The sequence below is a fragment of the Dasypus novemcinctus genome, chromosome 7 (genome assembly GCF_030445035.2).
Source record: "Dasypus novemcinctus isolate mDasNov1 chromosome 7, mDasNov1.1.hap2, whole genome shotgun sequence".
Taxonomy (NCBI): domain Eukaryota; kingdom Metazoa; phylum Chordata; class Mammalia; order Cingulata; family Dasypodidae; genus Dasypus; species Dasypus novemcinctus.
The window spans coordinates 31428792-31449912 of record NC_080679.1 but is presented as its reverse complement, the minus strand read 5'-3'; the positions used below and the strand labels follow the sequence as shown (position 1 = coordinate 31449912).

The following is a 21121-nucleotide window of genomic DNA, read 5'->3' as shown; positions in this document are numbered from 1 at the left end:
GACTTTAGCAGTTGTTCTTTGTTTCTTTTTCTCCCCTCTTTTCCCCACTATTTATTATGAAGAGTATTCATGGTGGCTAATATTTTAGATTCCAGTTAAAAATATGACCGAATTGACATCACCCTTAGTGATACAGTGCCTGGATATGATTTCATGTGTCCCCCATGCAGCGGGCACAAATATTTTTCCTGGACAAAGGACAAAAATGGATGCAGCAGGACAAAGGAGTTGACTACGCTGGATATTCTCCCTTTGTCCCTCTAGATCTACTCTCTACCCGTCTTCATTTTTCTCTATGTCCCTAAGAAGCTGTGCTGTCTGGACTGCATAAAAAACTTTTTCTACTGGCTTCTGGTTAGTATCAGCCAATGGGAGGCCCCAGTAGGAGATTGGAGGGTGGAAAGAGATTGAAATCAGGAATTTATTTCTCTAGTTCCTTGCCTGCAAAATCCTAGGTTGACAGTAGTTGCATTTCTCTACTTAAAGACACAGTTCCTATTTGGCAGTCTCTCTCATATGCACAGTTTTCTCTTTCTCTGGGTTCCAGCTACTGTTCTGTACCATTCCTTATCAGGCCAAGGGCAGATGAAGCTCCACAGTATTGCTAGTTATGACACATTTTACCATCCCTTTGGTTTCCTTTAATATTACCCACAATCTTATAGTCACTCAGCTAAACTATTTTTAATTACCAATTTGAGTATGTCATCTGTTTATATATTTGCAAAATTCATGAATATACCAAAGTGCAAAATCAGCATGATAGCAGTTCTAAGGACCATGTATTTATGATCAGAAAAGTAATATAACTATGTCTACTAAACCATATTAAAGGCAATACAGAATGTAAAGAATGAAATAGATTTTATTCCTCAACTTCAGGCAACAGATCTGTTCATGAAAAGCTTTGTGTTATATAATCATTCATCAACTAAATACTATTACAACTACTACTAATAATAAATCAGAGAATATGGCTAGCTAAAGGAAATACTTGTCATGTCTCAAAAATATCTTTTAATGAAAAATACTTTTTATAATTAAACAAATTACATTAATTTGATATAATTTTCCTACTATAATTTTAAAATAAAGCATAAAATGTCACAGTTGGAAGTAGCTGAAATAATTTGAGGCAGTAAGGAAAACAAAAGATATATTTAAAATATTTTAATGTTTGCATTAATTTAATTTTTGTGTAACTGCTTCAAACTTAAGAGTCAATGTTTAAAATAGTTTTACATATTTCACATTTGTGTTAGAAGACTAAGTACAGCCTTGAGAATTAACAGGAAAAAGTAAAGAAAGATAATAGAAGCATTACCTAACAATCTGCAGAACTCTCTAATCCAATTTGTAAATGTAGATGAAAATATCACTTCCATCATATCTTCATATTAAATTTAAATTTTAATATGTCATTATGTACAGAAGGAGCATATAAAAGTGGCTTGAGAATGTTCTGTATTACTTTCCACCTTTAACTTATTGGTTATTGCAATTCATGTTAAAAGTCAAGTAAGATTCATTCAAATTCTAATCTTTCTTTTATGTACCATATTATCTTCACTTTTATTATTTTGTGAATCAAACATAATCTAGATTTTTAAAACGATGATTTAAGAAGCAGAGATGGTTTCAGATAACATTGAATGGCTACAGTTTGAGAGCTAAAGAAACAAGGAGAGTTGAAATGGAATATAAAATACTCTACCACCCAATTTTCTAATGAGCATTATTTTTCAAGTTTATAAATAGCAATATTTGATTTCCCAATAAGGCTGCCAGCCTAGACACTGTATCAATCAAAAAATAGCACAGCTTTCATCTCTTCTATGGTAACTAGAGCATTTAACTGTGATATTTCACTAGATTTAAAAAATTATCCTGCATTAACCATAATTATCACATTAATAATTGTGATAAAATATGTAAAAATGAGAAAATTTATATGGCAGCTGTTTTTCTTATTCAGTGGCTTGAAATAAGAGACCCTTCAGTTGACAGTGCTCCTTTTTGATAAGACTACAAAACTAAAAAAAGGGCCATATACATTTTGCTAGATTTACCAGTTATTAAATATACAAAAATAAAAATATTTAGTTTGTTCCATGCTACATTCCAAAGCTACAAGTTACTTAGTAGTAATCTGTAGCACTGTCCTGTAATCTCATAATTTAACCTTCCTTTCAAAGCATTAGTGACACTTACCAGAGTGGGTCCTGAGGTGTCCTGTGAGGGCGTCCCTTCTTCTACAGGCATAACTGCAAAAAGGACATTTGAACGGCTTCTCTCCAGAGTGTAACTTTATGTGCCGCAGAAGATTGCCCTTCTGAGTAAAAGAAGCTCCACACTGGTTACAATGGAAGGGACGTTCACCTGCAGAAAAGAAAAGATGTGGGAAAATCAAGGAGGTTATGTGCAAGTGACTAATTTGCAACACATTGTTAACTAGAGCCAGTTCTCTGTGGTAGAATACAGATTTTAACTCCCTTGTAAGTCTATAATAACATATATCTTCCTAAAATTTAATTTGCTATTTCCAAATTTTGAAGCTTTAGCTCAGAGTGACCATTCACCATCTTCACATAAATTTGACAGGCTACCTGTCACTGACTCAAAAGAATAACAATAATAGGATTTACCATTAGTTGAAAAACTAGTTGCCATCACTTTACTGACTTTGCTGGTTGTTTTCCATACATTATTTTGAGCCTCACAATAACATTACTAATTAGGTATGATTAACAAATTTGTTATTATTAATAAAGAAATCAAAGTTCAAAAGTATCAATTTACTTGACTATTGTCACAGAGCTATTAATATTAAGTACTAGTACTGAGAATTGAGTCTTGGACAGTTTGACTAAAAATCTTGCTCTCTTTATTTTATATGCCATTTCTTTACAAATCATAAACATTTTGAGTTAAAAGGGACCTTAAAGATTATTTAGTTGTACTCCCTCATTTTGCTGATAAGAAAAGGGGGCCAGAGGACTTTAATGAATGACCAAGTTCACAATGCTTACTATAGTAAGATCTCCAAATACGGACCAGGTTTCTTGATTCTCTTGGTCACTGACAGTGAAACTTTGGGCAAATTTTCCTCATATATCAGGAGAAAGAAAATTATTCACCCAGACATTTCCTATATAGACTTTTTGTTGTGAATAACATTTATTGATGGTATCTTTCTCCTGTTAATTGCATCATTAAAAATTGTTTAAGCCTGGATTATCATTTCAGTCTCTTGCCATCAACTGGCTGTCACCAGTGTCATCAAACATAAAGACATACAAATAATGAAGCAGCAAAACTGGCAAGTACAATCAACCTATTAACATTATCAAACCATGAAACAATACTATGTTTAAGTTTATCTGCCTTTATAGACATGAAATAAATTATGAATTAATTTACGAATAGTATAAATGCATTATAGTAAAGTTCTAAGTTTAGAATAAAAATAAAATTAAAAAACAATTCCAATTTGCTTGAACTGGATCATTTCTGTACGTGAGGTAAGATGATTATAACTAAACTGTTTTTTCAAAAATTTTAATACTCCATTGATTGTACACTTTAGATGAATTGTATGGTTTATGAATGTTTCAATAAAATTGATTAAAATTTTACACTGGATTGTCGTATTTCATATATCTTTAATTGAAACGTTCATAACAGTGAATAATAAAAGCCCAATATATTTTTTTAGCCCATTGCTATAAATGCAAAGCTCAATGTTTCTTTTTGTTAAAGAAAACTAGGAGGCATAAAGAAGATAAACTGCCATCACTTTCCGGCTGTAAACACTGAAATTCTAGCATATAGATTTGTTATGAAACGTAAAGAGATAAAAAATTTGCTATATCAAGTTTATCTAAAATTCCATAATATTTTCTCATTTTTTAACATAATAAGGTACATACCAAAATATGTAATCTGTGTGTGTCTGTGTGTCTGTGTGTGTATGTGTGGTGGGGTTCAGACTTTTAAGTAATCTGGAGATCAAATGAGCTACATCTACAAAAAGTACTATCACTGATGTTTTTGCTTTATAAAAAATGATCCATCATATTAAAGTTACCGTAAATTTAATCTTATTTAATTTGTTGGATTCAATGGTAAAAAGAAAACCCATTTCAGCCCTAAATACAGCTTAAAAGAGAAATACTTTGCCTAAAACTTCTCTTATGAAGTCTTACAGAATCAGTTTGTTAAAAAAAAATCCAATTTAGCAGAGCTTTTTCATTGTACACACACATACATATACAATTGAACTAGATTATTTTTTTAAACCAGAATTTTCTACTCCTCACTTCTGCCATGGAATTAGTAATAAAAGGGAAGAATAGGTCACTTTTTAAATGAACTTGTAAAAAATAGTAGGAAATAGCAAATGTAAAGTATACTTTATCCTCCAAATATCTGATTTTATTTTTGGAATTTATATAGGGTTTCCCAGGCAAGTAACAAACTAGTATGCAATAATTTTAAAAATGAAGTAATTAATTTAGTGAGGTGAATAAAAACATTGAAATCGTGTTTGCCTTTGGAAAATATTCCATTAACATGCTAACTTAATTTTTTAAATCTCCCATAATCTTGAGCTGAAATACTTAGAAACCCCTAAGTTAGAGTAGTTAATTTATATTTATGCTAGTCTAAAAGAGAAAAAAATAATAAGGCTAACCCCTTGTTTTAAAAAAAAGTTTTAAATGTACAAGATGGCCAATTATTTAATTGATTTTTATGAGACTAATGATGGGATACTTTAGTTTTTACCTTTACAAATACTACAGATGTCTTCAAATATTTTTAATAAGAAATTACTTCTAAATTTCTATGATTATCCTCAATGGAAGTAGGTTAAATGAAAAAGGGGTCTAGGTCTATCTGGAAACGATGCTGTTTTCCTGAGTGCTTAAGTCTTTCTGTGAAGCCATTCGTTATGTTCCCATGCCCATGGGAAGAAAGAGGCACGATGAAGGTCAAAAGTCACACTCCCTTTTTTGATAAGAGGAAAAGGGCATGGACATCAGCAATACACTGTGATTTTTATCATGTAAGTCTTTGAAAAGTATTGATTTGTTTTATGAATAAATTTTGATCAATTCTTTTTACTTTTGGAAAATAATTCTATGGCTTTCCTTATTTTGGTTTGAAATTAGCTTAACTACTCTTAATGCCTTAATTATATAAAATGATAATTATCATTCTTACAACCCTCTGTTATTTTTTGTATACCACACTAAATTTAATTGGAATTACAATGAAACCTTCCATAACATTCCTGTTGAAGACAAGTAAAAAATAGGTTAATTTAGGAGATTATATTTTAGTATACATGCTTATATTATAGGAATTAACCTATCCAAATCTTTTTAATAACAAATAAAAAATGTGAATCCACTAAATTTTTGAAAAGGCCATCCTTGTAAAACATCAGAATTCTTTTAACACATGCTGTGGGATACTCCCTGGCCTATGCATTATAAATATATATCTGATAGTTAAGGAAAATATTCAGGTAAGTACCTAATTGTCTATGCAACGTCAAATAACATTTCTCAATTATTTCTTTTTAATAAATTGCTTTTTCTTTCAGCTGAATGTACTGAATCATTTGGTTCTTTTGGAGTCAACTTAGACCTTGTCTGAAAAAAAAACATTATGTTCTTCTTCATATATAAATCAAAGAATATTTCAGGAAAACTCCACAAAATTAATAAATACATTGATATTACAGCATACTCCAATTCAAACAATCAAGTAGGTTATTGTTTCTGTGATAGCTAATCCTTCCATGGGTGGGCACAACTAAAAACTCTGAATCCAGGAAAACAATTAAATGTGGCCACCAGTTATCCTTTATTTCCATCTCAATCTATTTTGTTTTTATTTTTTATGCTAATCTTTCAATCTACTCAATGATCATCTTCTAGTTATTCATGGCATGAGGTAATATATTATTTTTATTATGGAATAAATGTATCTTGATGTTTTAAATATTCAATTGAAATGCAACTATACATGAATTTGCTGTGGTGACTCAAAGACAGAGGGTGTTCCTGTATTGAATGGAAAAATCTACAAATATCTAAAATCCCAAGCACCTGTAGAGAAGGTGTTGGAGCGAGAGAATAGATCCACAAAGCAAGCAGATTACTGTTCAAAATACGGTGGTGAAAACTTAAAGTTACAGAGATGGGAAAACTCTACCCCAAAGACAGGCAAAAATAAGGATATTCTCTAGTCATAATGTTCCCATTACATTTGTGCATGAACTGATTTACTACCCCTACTTATTTTCTTCTTTCTATATTCCCAGTGAAGAGTGCCTGGAGTATCCGATGACAATATTACCTGATTACCTACTAAAGTAGCAATACCAAAGAAACAACACTAAGTCATTAAATAAGACTCTGGAATTGGCACTATAGTAGAATATGAAAGAGAAAGAAGAAGTAACTAGATCTGATACTCCATTGTAATGAATTGTAATTAATTGGGTGGTTGTGTATCATTTTTCACTACTAATTGTATATTAGATATTCTACAAGCTAAAAATACACAAAAATGTTTCCCAAAGGCTTTATAAGATCTTATAAATAATTGGGGGTGGCAATTCTAAAATGAAATGTGTATTTGGTTAATGGACAAATTTTGAACATATTCTTTCAACTTTGTTTAAATTAAAGTAACATAAATAAGCCATTTATTCTCAAATAGTAAAATGGAGTTGAAAATGTTTTGACCCACTCAGAGGTATAAACTGGGCCATCATAAATACTTCTTAATTAGCTATATTAATGTATATCGTTTCCAAAATTTCAAGGTTAACACTATATGGCATGTATTCCAAGCTTTTCTATGAACAACTATTGATTCTAGCAAAAATATCCCAGATATGAGGAAAGTGGAACAACTTTCACAATTTTCCCATAAACATTCATATATCCTGTCCCAAATGCTCATAGTGTTACAAGGTTATTTTAGATGATTGTTTAGTCCATTCTTGTCTTTAGTAAGCTGAGTGAATCCTGCATGCATGGGACTTATGCAAATCTGTATAACTACTTAGAAACATATCCTACGTCAAGATCATTTTCAGAATTAAAATCAATTTGGCCACAGTAGTAAATGTGGCAGAGCAGGTGTTTAATACTATTGTGTTTACAAACCAATAATCCTTAGAAAATCACTGTACATTAACCTAAAGTTTCAAGAGAGTACACTGGCTCTTTGAATTTTCTTAACTAGTACATGAAACGATTATTTTAAATCTTCCAAAAATATTTTAGTATACTTTTTAGCCTTAATATTCTGTATATTAACAATTTTCAACTGAAAAGTCATTAGACTGATTTTGTTTAATTTGTATTTTACTAGATGGGAGAATTTATACACTTGAATGAAAATCTTCCTCAATAACATCGTATTGAGACAATGAATATATTAAAACTTTGTGGAACTCTTATTTTAGAATTGCAATTAGAATTACTTCATGAGCATAGGAGAATAGCAGACTCATTATTTTGTAGTTTTTTCCTTATTTTTCTTATCAAATACCATACTAGAGAGGTTATTTCAACTTTTGCATGAGATATTTTTAAAATTTAAGAAAAGCAATTTTCCCACTAGTAAATATAAATATTTTAAAAACATGATACTGTTTACAAAGGAAACTCAAAACAAAACAATAATATAAGAGACTATATGGTTGGAATAAGTGTATATGCTCTAAAGCTGATGATTTTGATTATAACACTGATTTTAATGTGTAATTTCCCACTATAATTTTTAAAATATCAGCCTTACTTTATAGTCATGTCTCATAATAAATTGTTGATGTACTTAAACAAAGCCAGCCTGGACATCACTAAACCTTGGTTCTAGCTTCAGCAAAGTCCTTAACTACATAAGGGATAATGGACAAATCATGTGACTATTTTAGCCTCCATTTCCTCATGTATAAAATGAGAGGTCTGGACTAAAAAAGACTTCAATGTACTTTTTCTCTCTTAAGTTCTAAGTATGGTGATTATTGAGAAGTAAATCTTATAAAAAACTTTATTGTGATTTATCTTTCTTTCAAAGGATAATCACATTTTAAAACTCTGAGGGTGTTAGTAATATTTTTTTCCATAGTAGTATTTGCATTATAGTTAAATCTATCATTTCCTTTAAGCCAATTTTTGTATGAATTTGAAACATTTTTTCAAGACTCAACAATCCTTCTATCTTACCACAATATCATTTATATTGCTTTAAAAATTTTTTTTAAATAAAGGATTTGAAGAGCCTTAAATAAGGCCTTCCATTCATCTGATTTGCATGAAGGACTTTCTAGAATTCAAAGGTCTAAAAATATCTAATTTTAAAAATCTGAGGGCTTTTTTTCACTCCATTCCATGATTACACATCCCTACCTGCACAACTGCTATCCTATGCCATATTCCACCTTACATATCTCCTAGCAGGAGTTATAATTAAAAAGTACCTGGAAATAGTAAATCCCCAAACAAAGGAAAGTTCCTTCCTACTGCAGAGAGAATGGCAGGCAAAGATTGACTGGAAAGTTTATTCTAAGGAGTTAACTAGATAAAGTGAAAATGACTCACCCCTATATAAATGCATGAGCACCATTTTATAGTATAAACTTTAAGCTAGCAAACTATATTACCTGACCATGGGTATGGTAAAATATGTATAGAAATACAAAAAGATTAAGTTACACAATGAAATTCTCCTATACCTTTTGAACCCTTATCATATTATTGCTATATTAAGAACTGTGGAAACTGAATCCCAAACTTCTTTTCTGATATGCTATTCAGATTTGAAGGCTGGAAGTCAAGACCCAGGCTACTCTCTGCTTTTCAGCAATCCAATACTAGTAGAATTCTGAAAAGGTAGTTTCACCATTGCCACCCCTGAATGAAAAGGAAAGAGAATAGATGTCAGGTAATATCAACATCAGATGTCACAGGCAGTCATCAGGTTATTCTTTCAGCTGCTTACCAGTGTGACTCCTTTTATGTACCATAAGCACATTGGGCCCAATGCAAACCATGCCACAGACGTCACATTTCAGTTTACCATTCGGAAGCCGGATTCCTCCCTCGCCTTGAAGCTCCTGGACTTTCCTGTTGTCAGCCACTTCGCTGCTCTCAATTAGGGGCTCTTCTAGGCTGCTACCCTCATCAAGTCCCCTGATCTCATCTTCACGGCTCAGGGGTTTCCTGTCACATTCTTCATCACTCTGCATTTCTAGCTTTACTGAATTTGCTGTAATTTAAAAAGAAGAAAGTGAGAAATTTTAAATACATGATATGTATTCTCGTCTACATTTGTTTTCCACCTTTTGCTATGCTATTAATATAGGTGGAAATAATATATTAAAATGAATACAGTACATTGCCAAATGTAATATTAAGACATACTTTGCTAGATAACATTTTAGTGAGACTAGCAAGAATGTGAAGCTGTGTCAGAAAAGGTCTAGGTAAAAAGAATGGCCCTTTTTTTCCACACACAGGTATTTCTAAAAATCATTCATTTACTCTTAAAGGAAGTCTTTAAATAATTCTGGTATTGGCTCCTCGGTTTGCCAATGAGGCCACTGAGAATGAGAGAGAGTTATGGAAAAGACAAGATTAGATATTGCTTAACCATGGAACCAAGCCTCCTCTTAATTTAACAATCATATTTACTTCATATTCTTTGTTTCACATCACAGTACTTGTGTAAACCTGCTTCTGAACAGTGTAAGAGAAACAACTCAGGATCTTAATCCTGCAAATATTTTAGATATATGAAGAAACATTGACAAGGCAAATGCATATAATCAGTTTACAGCTGTATAAATGTCAGATAAGGTATATAGACATTGCATGCTCTTAAGTTATTCTCCTTTTTTCTATATGAAAAAAACTACTTTATGGAGCATATTAGTCCACAAATCAAAGTATTCCGTCTCTAATCTATGCACACCAAAAAGCAGTGAATGACAGGAATGGCTTAGCATGCATGCACACACTTGCGACTATTAAGAAATGTAATGCTGCCTGTTTGCTGTTTTTGGATCATCCCTCAGAAAAGTTGGAATTTTGTTAGCACAGCCCTCATTCTGGATTGCTGACAGAGTTTTATCGCAAAGCAGTAGCATGCTATAAATGAATACTGTTTTTTTTTTCTCTTTTTATCCAGTAATCTTGAATATTTCTTAAGAAATCATATCAAAGTTACTGAGCAAAACAAATTATTTGGTACTACTTGAATAGAGGAAATATTTTCACAAAAAGGAAGTTAAGTTCTTTTCACTGCAACTGTTTTCTTAGAGAAACCACACTCTCTGTGATTTGCCATTAGTACTTAACACTGCAAGTAGCACTGTCAAAATGGCCCCTCTCCTGCTCCCCAGATCTCTTCCTTGTTAACTAGAGGCAGTTTTCTACAGTGAGATCAATGGATATTGTAAGGAGACCTTTGCTCCAGGGCTGACTTTGATAGTATAATCTTTAAGATAATTAAAGTTTGAATCTTATGCTTTCATTTACAAATTGAAGATGAATTCAGATTACTGAATAAAGTTTGAGCAGAATAGTTTAGCTATTAAGAGCAGAGATCCTCTCACCAAACTGCTTGGATTTGAATACTAGCTCTGGTATTTATTATAGGCAACATCACCTTCTGAAAGATATTACACTTAAGTTCTCCATGACTTCTATAAAATGGGGATGATATGGTACCTACTTCATAGGGTTGATGTGAGCATTAAATGAACATATGTATTTATATGTATGAAATATGCTTAGAACATTAACTAGAACATAGTAAACTCTCAAAAAGGAACAGCTATTCTTTTTCTGTGAATATATTGTGTTCTATTTATTCCTTAAGATATTTGTGAAGATCAATTAATTTCTAGTATATAAACTCTTCTGAGTTCTATAAAAGAGATTTGTCCTTCTTGGCCCATTGAGTATTCTGTATCTCTAATAGATTATCTACCACATTAAGTTTTACCCTATTTACTAATGAACACTGCCTTACAGGTTTTTGCGAAGAGTAGGGACAATGTTTTGTTCACCTTCGTATCCCTAGCATGTTAAAAAAATGTGTTGTATACAGGTGACCAAGTAGTAAAACATCTGAAATGTTTTACCAAATTAGGAATTTTCATGTTTTTTATGTTAAAAGAATACATGAATATTGTAAAGAAAATAAACAAATGGCATAAAGGACAAAAAATAAAAATTAAGTCCTTTTCCACCCAAGAATGACCATGCCTCAGTCCCCTTCTCAAAAGCAACCAATATTAATCAGTTCAGAAATGTGTGTGTTTATTCTGAATATATATGTATGCATGTGTGTATGTGTGTATATTGGTATATATGCATGTGTGTATATGCATGTGTGTTTGTACAGTCTCTTGTCACACAAATAGGATTGTATAATTCACCTGACTTAAATTTTGCTTTCTTCATTTTAACAAAAGCTGTTTAATATTTCACATGTTAGCATATAAAATGACATCATTCTTTTTAATATCTGCATAAAATTCTATTTTATAGCCGTATTATAATTTATTAATCCAAAATAATGTGGAAAATTTAAGATTTTATGGTCTATTGCAATTATATATATTATTATATAATACAGAGAACTGTTAATCTGATAGGTAAAAATTGGTATTGCGCTATAGTTTTTTATCTGCTCTTTTATTATAAGTGAAGTTAAACATCTTTTTCTATGTTTAAATGGTCTATTTTCTTTTCTGAGAACTGTCTTCAAGAGTCTGTGCCCATTTATCTTCTAGGTCATCAGTATTTTTTTTAAAAACTGATTTTAAGTGTTCTTTATATATTAAGGAAATTAGGCCTTTGTCTATAATGTTTTGCCAATATTTTAGTCTATTTTTTTAGAGTATTTTTTGGCATAAATATTAATTTTATATGTTGAATTTTTTTAAGGTTTTCAATTATGGCTTCTGGGTTCTGTATCTTGCTTCAATGGTTTTTCACATACTTCAAGAAATTCTTCCATGATATTTATTTTGGTATGGAGGATTTTTCTACTCAACACAAAATACTATTGGTTACTCTATGTAGTGTCCTAGTTTGTTCATAATTCTCATTTTAATGAAACATTAAGAAAACAAACAAAAATGTCAGCCTGATTTTATACTAACCTGTGAGCAAATTATCCACTCATTTATTATCAATGATGTCCTAAAGACTAGAAACTTCATAACAATGCCATCATTTATTTTCCTGAACTAGTCAACATTTGATAAGCTACATTTGATGAGCCTAAAGTCTCCCAGAATTCTATTTCAGCAACTGAAGAAATGTATACCTAAAAGAGGAGCTTTTAGTTGAAGGTGAAACTATAAGCCTGTTTAAATTACAAAAGAACATGAGTTGATGCTGATCTTTTCCCTAGTGAGAAAATTAGAATAGGGACATCAAAACATAATATCAAACATGGTAAAAAACTAATTTTAAATATTATTAGGCATTACAAATGCAGTTAGAACTCTCCATCCCAGAAGCAAATACTTGAAATAAATTTTTATAATTGTAAACATTTGACAAAACTGAAATATAGATGAAATGCTAAAGTTGCAGTAATATTTTCTCTAGCAATATTATATGCTAAGGGATTATATGTTTATCATGAATCAATTGCCCAACTACTGTACTGATAGAGTAAATCAATAAAATGCAACACATTTTCATATACACAGATTATAGATTAAAATTTTCATATATATTGTGGCCTATGTCCAAATATAATCCTCTTTTAATTAATTTAAAATTTTAAACCAGTTCACTAAAATTAGGTTGAAATTCTTAGGATTAAAAAGCAATTAATCAAACAAAATAGTCTTTGAATTTTAACTGCTAAATAGAAAACTTTTCCCTACTCAAAGAACATAAAATAAGTTCTCACATGATTTATTTTCATTATTAAAAGTATTTCCAATTAATATAGAACAGCTAATCTTTTAAAACTCATTAATGATTAAATCCAAGTGTTTAGTTAAACAGTGTACTCTAAATTACAATTTTACATATTAATAAGAGTATACTATGATTATTTATACCATTAATAAATAAAACTGTTATACCTATTAATCACTGTGCAATGATATTCATGGTGCTTTAGTTTTCAACTATTTGAAATTTGATTTTTCTCTGCACTGTATGGAATTTATTTCACAATTTGAGAGCAGGAAAACACCCATAACTGGGCTAATTTTTATAAAAATGAGAATTTGTTTGTTTGAATGCAATGGGATCTTACTATTACAGATCTCAACATCACAATTATTTATTAAACTTGTTCCTTTGCTATAAAATGAAGAATGTAAAATTCAGGCAAATCTGTAGGAATTTATATACATAATTATATACAGAAAACAAAAATGGTTTATTGATAACAATATTTTGGAAGAAGAAATTATTAGAAATGAAAAGGAGAGGTTAAATAAGATTTTAATTTATCAATTTGTTCTTTGTTATCCAATACTGCAGGCCCTAATAACTATATTATATAGATATTTGAATATTTTCAATGACCAAAATAAAGATGTTCAGTGTATGTATTTATGCATTAATAAGTTTAATATAATTAATAAGTAATATAATTGTGTTCTTAAATGATTTATATTATAAAACAAAAGAGAAGTCAAGTTTTAAAGCCTTAATGATCAAAAAAGTTATTTTGTACATAGCCAATCAGTAATTGGTGGTAAAGATATTTCTTGTTCTTAAGAAAGTTTGTAATGGCACTTCTATTTAGAACTTATATTTATGATTAATTATTCATGGTTTTTTGGAGGCTCAGCTTTGTGAATGTGTTAAAAAATAGTATTAATAATAGCAGAAAAGATGTTTACCATCAATTTTATATAGAAAAATCTTGGAATATAGCTTAGGAATAAAAGTTCCACATATATTTATATAAAACTTTCTCTTCAAAATGCAAACATGTTTATAAATTCAAGCTTTTCCCCTATTTATTTTTTTAAAATATTGATCATGAATATTAGAAGTTAAGCTTACAGACACTATAAAACCTGTCCTTTAAGCATCTACATTTACAAGTGATCATCATAACAATGCCTTGAGAGTTAAAGAGACCTATCCAGGACTTCTCATTTTAAGTGCTCCCAGGCCAATCCATTTTCAGTTATAAAAGTTTCTTCAGTAACCATCCTGGGCTCTCTATACTTGAAGGCTTTCAAGATTATCACTGTTTCAGGATACATAATAGCAAATGGTTGAAGTTACAATAACCTTGCCTTCAATACTAATATGGCATTAAATAAAGGAATGGTGTCTACACAGGTAAACAGGTATAGAATACTGTAAATAAAATCAAAGAACCTAAAATTGGATGGTGCAAAATTATGGTATTTTATGAAGCTGTTAAATGATTTTAATCCAGTCTATGTCATAACAGAAATTTTCTATGCCCCAGTTCTTATGCTTTCAAATTTATAAAAAAGATAATTTAAAACCCAAATGTATACTCCTTAAAATATAATGGGGGAAACGGACTTGGCCCAGTGGTTAGGGCGTCCGTCTACCACATGGGAGGTCTGCGGTTCAAACCCCGGGCCTCCTTGACCCGTGTGGAGCTGGCCCATGCGCAGCACTGATGCGCAGCAAGGAGTGCCCTGCCACGCAGGGGTGTCCCCCACATAGGGGAGCCCCACGCGCAAGGAGTGCGCCCCGTAAGGAGAGCCGCCCAGCGTGAAAGAAAGTGCAGCCTGCCCAGGAATGGCGCCGCCCGCACTTCCCGTGCCACTGACGACAACAGAAGCAGACAAAGAAACAAGACGCAGCAAATAGACACAGAGAACAGACAACCGGGGGAGGGGGGAATTAAATAAATAAATAAATCTTTAAAAAAAATAAAAAAATAAAATATAATGGAAGATAAAATGCATAATGTTGTTACATACATTCATAGACCTCACACTCATATGTCTCATATACTTCAACCAATACTAACAATGACAAAAATGGAATTCTTTTTTAAAACCACTGAAACAGCTAACATTTATTAAGTACCTGTTCTTTGCCTAACTGCTAAAAATGATTGCAAAGGTTTAACACTAAAAGCTGAAGAACATTATTATTGATTTAAATAAGAAACCCGTATTAGGATAGTATTGTATGCACTAGAAATCAGTTATGAAAGAGTTCACAAGTGTTTGAGTGTCCATGAAATATTTTACTTAAGTATAGATAAAATATAGTGACATATTAAATTTGTTGAATTGAACAATAAATTATGTGGCAAGGGGGAAATTGGTCATTTTAATTTACTATTTTTTTACTCAGTGCAGCAGTTTGATATGGTTATGAATTCTAAAAATAGATATTGGATTATGTTTGTAACCTGGTCTGTACCTGGGCATGATTGAGTTATGATTGGGGTTTTGATTGGGCCACATCATTAGGGCATGGCAAAGGACAGAGTTGAAGGTTTTTGATGTTGGAGTTTGATGCTGAAGCCTTAAGCTGGAGCCCTGGGAAGTAAGCACCCAGAGGAAAGAGAAGTCAGCCTCAGGAAGAGAGGAACCCTGAGCTCAGGAAGAAGCAAACCCTGGGAGGAAAGGAACCTTGAACCCAGAGGGAAGCAAGACTCTAGAAGGGAGGAACTCAGGAAGCCTGAACCCTTGTAGCCGTTGGTAGCCATCTTGCTCCAGCACATGAAAATAGACTTTGGTGAGAGAAGTAACTTATGCTTTATGGCCTGGTATCTGTAAGCTACTACCCCAAATAAATACCATTTATAAAACCAACTGATTTCTGATGTTTTGCATCAGCACCCCTTTGGCTGACTAATACACTCAGTAACTCCACCAAGTCACTCACCTTTTTATAAAAGAAAGTATATGATTTGCAATGTCTGGCAATTTGGTACTTGGAATCATATGAAATTCTCAATATATACTTTTGGGGAAGAAGATTGTTTTATATCTATACTGTGAAACATATTTAGATAATTTTGAAATGTCTAATTAAAGGAATAAATTCTACCACCATTGCTAGATTCACAAATAACCCCTTACTTTTTAAATGCCAAGTTTTGGAAATAATGTAATAAACAGAATTGAAAATGTCATCATTAAAGTATTTTGAACACCTAAATTAAATTTTCTATATCTTAAAACTTTACTATAAGTATGGCCCAACTCTACAAATCCGTGAACTAACTGTGTATTCAAGTTTCCCAGCCAGGAAGATAATGAAGCTTGTGATTTATTTGTGCCATTTCAAATGATACAATATGCATTGATCCTATGGCATATAAGACAGGCTTTCTAGATTAACTACTTTCAAATTAGTACTAATAATTTATTTCTGTTTAATTTCCAAATTATATTTTTTAATTTTTGAAGGAAGTGATTATGATGGGAGTTAAATATTAGTTTCACAATGCTGAATAAATGCTAGCCTAAAATACCATTCTTTACCTACCAAATTGGAAAAAAAAATTTTTTCACATGTGATGAGTAAATGGGCTTTTATATGCTTGGTTTCTGTTGTGAGAATTCAAGAGGACAATTAAGGGTTGTTTTTAACTTACAAGCATCAGTTTCTCCCAGGCTATATCAGATACTTGAAATGGTGTGATACAAACTAATTGAATCAATATGTCTATCTAATAATCTGTTGAAGCAGCTTAACTCTAACTCTCTCACTTAAATGTTGGAAACAGAAACACCAAACATGATTAAATCTGTGTTAACATCCCAGCAGTTGTTTAAATAATGTGTTAGTAAAAACACACTGTCTTCAAAACTGTGATGTTAAACACAGTTACTTACTAAGAACTTACCAACAGTCTAAACAAAGTAAAAATCATTGCAACAAAATTAATTTAATATCTGTGCAATCATTTTTTAAATTTCATCAACAAAATTTCACTTAATATAAAATCTTTGTTCTATTAACTATGGATAAATAAATGGGTAAGTCTTGCAAAACCACTCCCTCACAGCAACCTTAAAGTATTCCATTATAAACAGTAGGACAAGCCCAGACACTGGTGTCACTAAAGTGCAGATGAGCCATTAGTAGGTAGCATTCTAAGTCTGTACATCACATCACCTCATTTTCTTGTGTTTTTTTTACCCATTCTCTCTTTCCTCTCTCCAATACAGCTAGATTGTACATATCTTAAATGCACTGGAATAACTCCAGACCAAGACAACACTGATTTCTGAAATATCACTATTATTCCAAGACTGGTGTAGTAGAAAGACAGGAAACTAGGGATTTTTACCTCCCCCTCTGCCCCTCACCTAGTTGTGGGTCCTTGGGAAATTTGTTTATCCTGACTCAGCAAGGTGCATTATTTGAATTTTAAGGGAAGTACACTTGACGTTCCTGAAGACAGCAGGCTAGATAAAATAATCTCTTAAGGAGTCAAGCATTTCTAAGATTTAGGATCATTTTTACAGAACTTTATAAAATTTTATAAAACTCTCAGATTTCTTTTTTCATTTGAGTCTGAAAACAACTATGACTTGTAGGGAGGGCAGCCACAGATAAAGGAACTGAGACATGTCAATGACTTTCTCAAGGATACAAAGTTAGTAAATGTGAGCCTGATCTCAAGTCAAGATATTCTGCCTATCAGCCCAGTCATTTTATTTATTTTATTTTTCAATGACATGATACCGGCTTTCCAATTAAACAATAGCTGATATTAGTATTATAATTAGGACATAAAACAGTAATGGGCAAATGGATCTTTCATTCAGTTGCTATGAAACTATGTCCAGTTGAAGAGGACACCGGGAATTCAAGTCCAGAAAGGTCAGATAAGATAAACATAACAAGTCTCCATATAGTGAACTTACTGAATTCCTACATCTTTCAAGTCTGAATTGTATATACTCACTCAGAAGAACTACCTCCTAATTTTTAAATTTGCTTTGGTTTTAATGCAAAGGGAGTTCCAAGTAAAACAGTTTCCCAAAGATCTGTGAATATTCAAACCTTTCATTCTTCCCCTTTTCCATTAACTTCATATTCTGTATCACACTATGACTATCAGTAGTAGACAAGCGCAGTAAGTTGAAGAATAAGTCAAAATGAACAACTTTCATCTCTAAACCAGCAGTTTATAGAAAATGGCATTTTAGGACTTCGTTGCTAGTCATGTTTTGACAACATTCTGTCAGTTATTGATAAGAGATAAATCATATCTTTGTAAATGTAAAATAAAAGAGGACAAAACATCTGATTCCCTGAGAGTCTCCTACAGTGCATGAAATCTTATACAGCATGCCCATCATCAAACCATATGCCTTTATTACCCAGCACAGGGTACCACTGTAGGCCAAAGATGAAGCTTCTATTTTGTGGCAGAAAACTAGTTCATAAGAATTGTACAATATAGAGAAAATAAGCCTAGTTTAAGTAGAAATGCCAAAGGCAAAAAAATCTACCCATTTACCCATGTTTTAAATAAAGGATTTCATTTGCCAAGTCCGACAGATTCTAAGACTTCCCTGCCTTGCATATCCAATTCCCTTTTTGTAGCTTTATGCGCAACAGAATTCTTTAAGATCTCCATGGCCTCTCATTAGGAACAATTTTAACAGCTTTCTAACTTGTCTCTTTTCTCCACACACCCCACTTTTCTCCTCCAATTCATCTGATATTCAGTTGTTAGTTTAAGCTCCCTAAACCATAGGTCATATTACTCTTCCAAAATTCTTTATGACTCCCCACTGCCTACAAATTAAATACGAAGGCATCAGTGTGGTATTTAAGGATCTCTGCAGGCCAGTCCCATCATATTCTTTGGCCATTTGCCCTACTATTCCCTTAGTTATTCATTCTCTTCTCACTCTTCTGGAACGCATCCCATACTTCTCTACTTTTTTGTCCTGGCTCCTGTTATGACTTTCTGGAATTCTTACCCTATCTCTATTAAAATTTGCACATCCTTCAAGGTTCAGTTATCTGCTACTTTTTAAAGGACGTGTTCCCTGAGCACATAGTTTTTCCTTCTCCTATGAAACTTACATTACCTTACAACACAGTGATTACATTTGTATATGTGCCTTAATTCTAAACTGCCTATAGTGTAGGATCTTTGAAGAGAAACACTGTTTTTATTCATGGTTGTAAAATATACATCCTATCCTTACATAAAATATTAAAAATATATTTGTTGAACTTTGTTGATACCTATTATATTTTTTCCTTTTAAATTACTCGGACTGTGCACAAATTAACCACAGGTAATAAATAAATATAACTATATATAGTTAGGTTTTAAACACAAAATATCATCATCAACATTAACATAGCATTTAATAAAGGACTACTGTGTGACAGGATGTTAGGTGTATCAATTGATTTACTCATGACAACCAACTTGTGAAGAACGTTTTATAAGCCCCAGTTTACAGAAGAAGAATCTTAAACTTAGAATAGGTGAAGTAACATGTCCAAGCTTACACAGCTATTCAGAGTCAGAGCTGAGTTTTGGACCCCAGAACTAGCTGATTATCAAATTCTGGCAACTCCCATTATGTCACCAAAATCAAAGGAGTTATCAGTAAAGAAAAAAAGGGATGTCAGTATAGTAAAGGATAATAATTTTGAATTAATGTGTACCATCTGACATGTTTTTTTACTGCCTGTATAAATCAGGTGTAGTGGTTTGCCAGTTTTGGGTAAAGAAAATTTGTCTGAGTCAGTTTTGGAGGAAGATCCGCTTTCATTGCCAGATTTTCTGAGCATAGATTTTATTTCCTATAAGAGCAATCTACATTGAACTGGTGTTTGGCAACCATCTGCTTAACATAACTGTGGGAGGAATGTGAAGCAAATTACATTGTAAAATTATCTTTTTAATAAGGGGAGTAGAGAACAACCAACTTCTGTAAGAAATAAAATAATTACTATGTAATATAGCAGAATGACCATGTTCCTGAAGAACCCCTGCTTCCAATCATAGGACTGCCAGATGCCAGAGGTCACTGAGGACACTTAGGTCAGAAGGTAGTGCTGCTGGCATGTTAGAGAAAGAGAGAGAGATAAGGGTTTTTCTTACAGGGGTACCAGCAACAGAGGGAAGGGCCAAAGACATGCAGCTTTACTGAGTCTCTGAAGTACAGTGACAGGAAACAATGCCTTCCCATCTCCTGGATTCAAGCATCCTTGGTTGCTGAAATCTGGGTCATACATCCTGAGATCAAGGTGACAGAAGCTCTTTCCCTGGTGCTCTTCCATAATACTATGCTTTTTGCCTGAGTTAAGTAACTGGAGTCAACATTTGACCCTGAGAGGCAGGGTTGGTCAGTTAGAAAATAACAAAGATGAGAGAACTTGTAGTGGTGGCTATGATCAGTGCCAGATATTTATTTTTCCCAATATAGCAGCAGCAAATATTAATTTTTACAATGTCCATTCCTAGTTTCTTATCCCTAATTAATGGACATTTTAATTAGGCATTAAAATGTCTGCATACATTAAAAGGTAAACAATAATTACCAATCAACTGCATATTAGGGGTTGCTTAGCTATTTAAGAAATGCATACATTAAAAGGTAAACAATAATTACCAATCAACACAGGAGGTATGGGTGAACAATGGAAATACTGGCTTAGTTTATACATGTAAACTTTAAGAAATGACCTAATAGCTTCCTGTTTCTCCTGTGCAAACTGGGCAAAATATCCTCTATATAAAAATAATAGGATTGGGAAAGCCCTGCAGTCATTTACAGCAACCAATACCGCCCGCTGCTTTGCATAAGGTATGGATGGGATCTTGATCCAGTGCTCCAGGGTGTAAGGCCAGGTTCTGTCATTTATCAGTTTCGGAAACCTAAGTCTCAATTTTCTCATATATAAAATCAAAATTATGATAAAAGCTGCCTCATATTAATAGATCTACCATATGAAATCAGTTCATAAAATGTGGAACCAACAAATATAACTGATGGGTAGGTTTACTACAGGTTAGGGAAGATACTGAAGACTTCATGAAGAAAGAGGCATTTAAGATAGTATTTACAAGTTGGATGGGATTGATATAAAGAGAAAAGATTCATGGTACTCAAGATCAG

At 32.3% G+C, this 21121-nt stretch overlaps 1 protein-coding gene across 8 annotated transcripts in view; it reads right to left on the bottom strand.

Annotated features, from left to right (window-relative positions):
• The window catches only part of IKZF2 (IKAROS family zinc finger 2), a 151031-nt gene that overhangs the window by 42060 nt on the left and 87850 nt on the right, over positions 1-21121 (bottom strand). For 5 of the 8 annotated variants that reach the window (XM_071216141.1, XM_058300180.1, XM_058300179.1 and 2 more), the window contains 2 exons: positions 9025-9291; positions 2212-2379 (listed from right to left, as the gene is read on the bottom strand). In XM_071216141.1, coding sequence (XP_071072242.1) covers positions 2212-2379; positions 9025-9291 — 435 coding nt within the window. The remainder of the gene's footprint in view (positions 1-2211; positions 2380-9024; positions 9292-21121) is intronic. The other 3 variants (XM_058300183.1, XM_058300182.1, XM_071216142.1) reach the window with 1 other exon arrangement.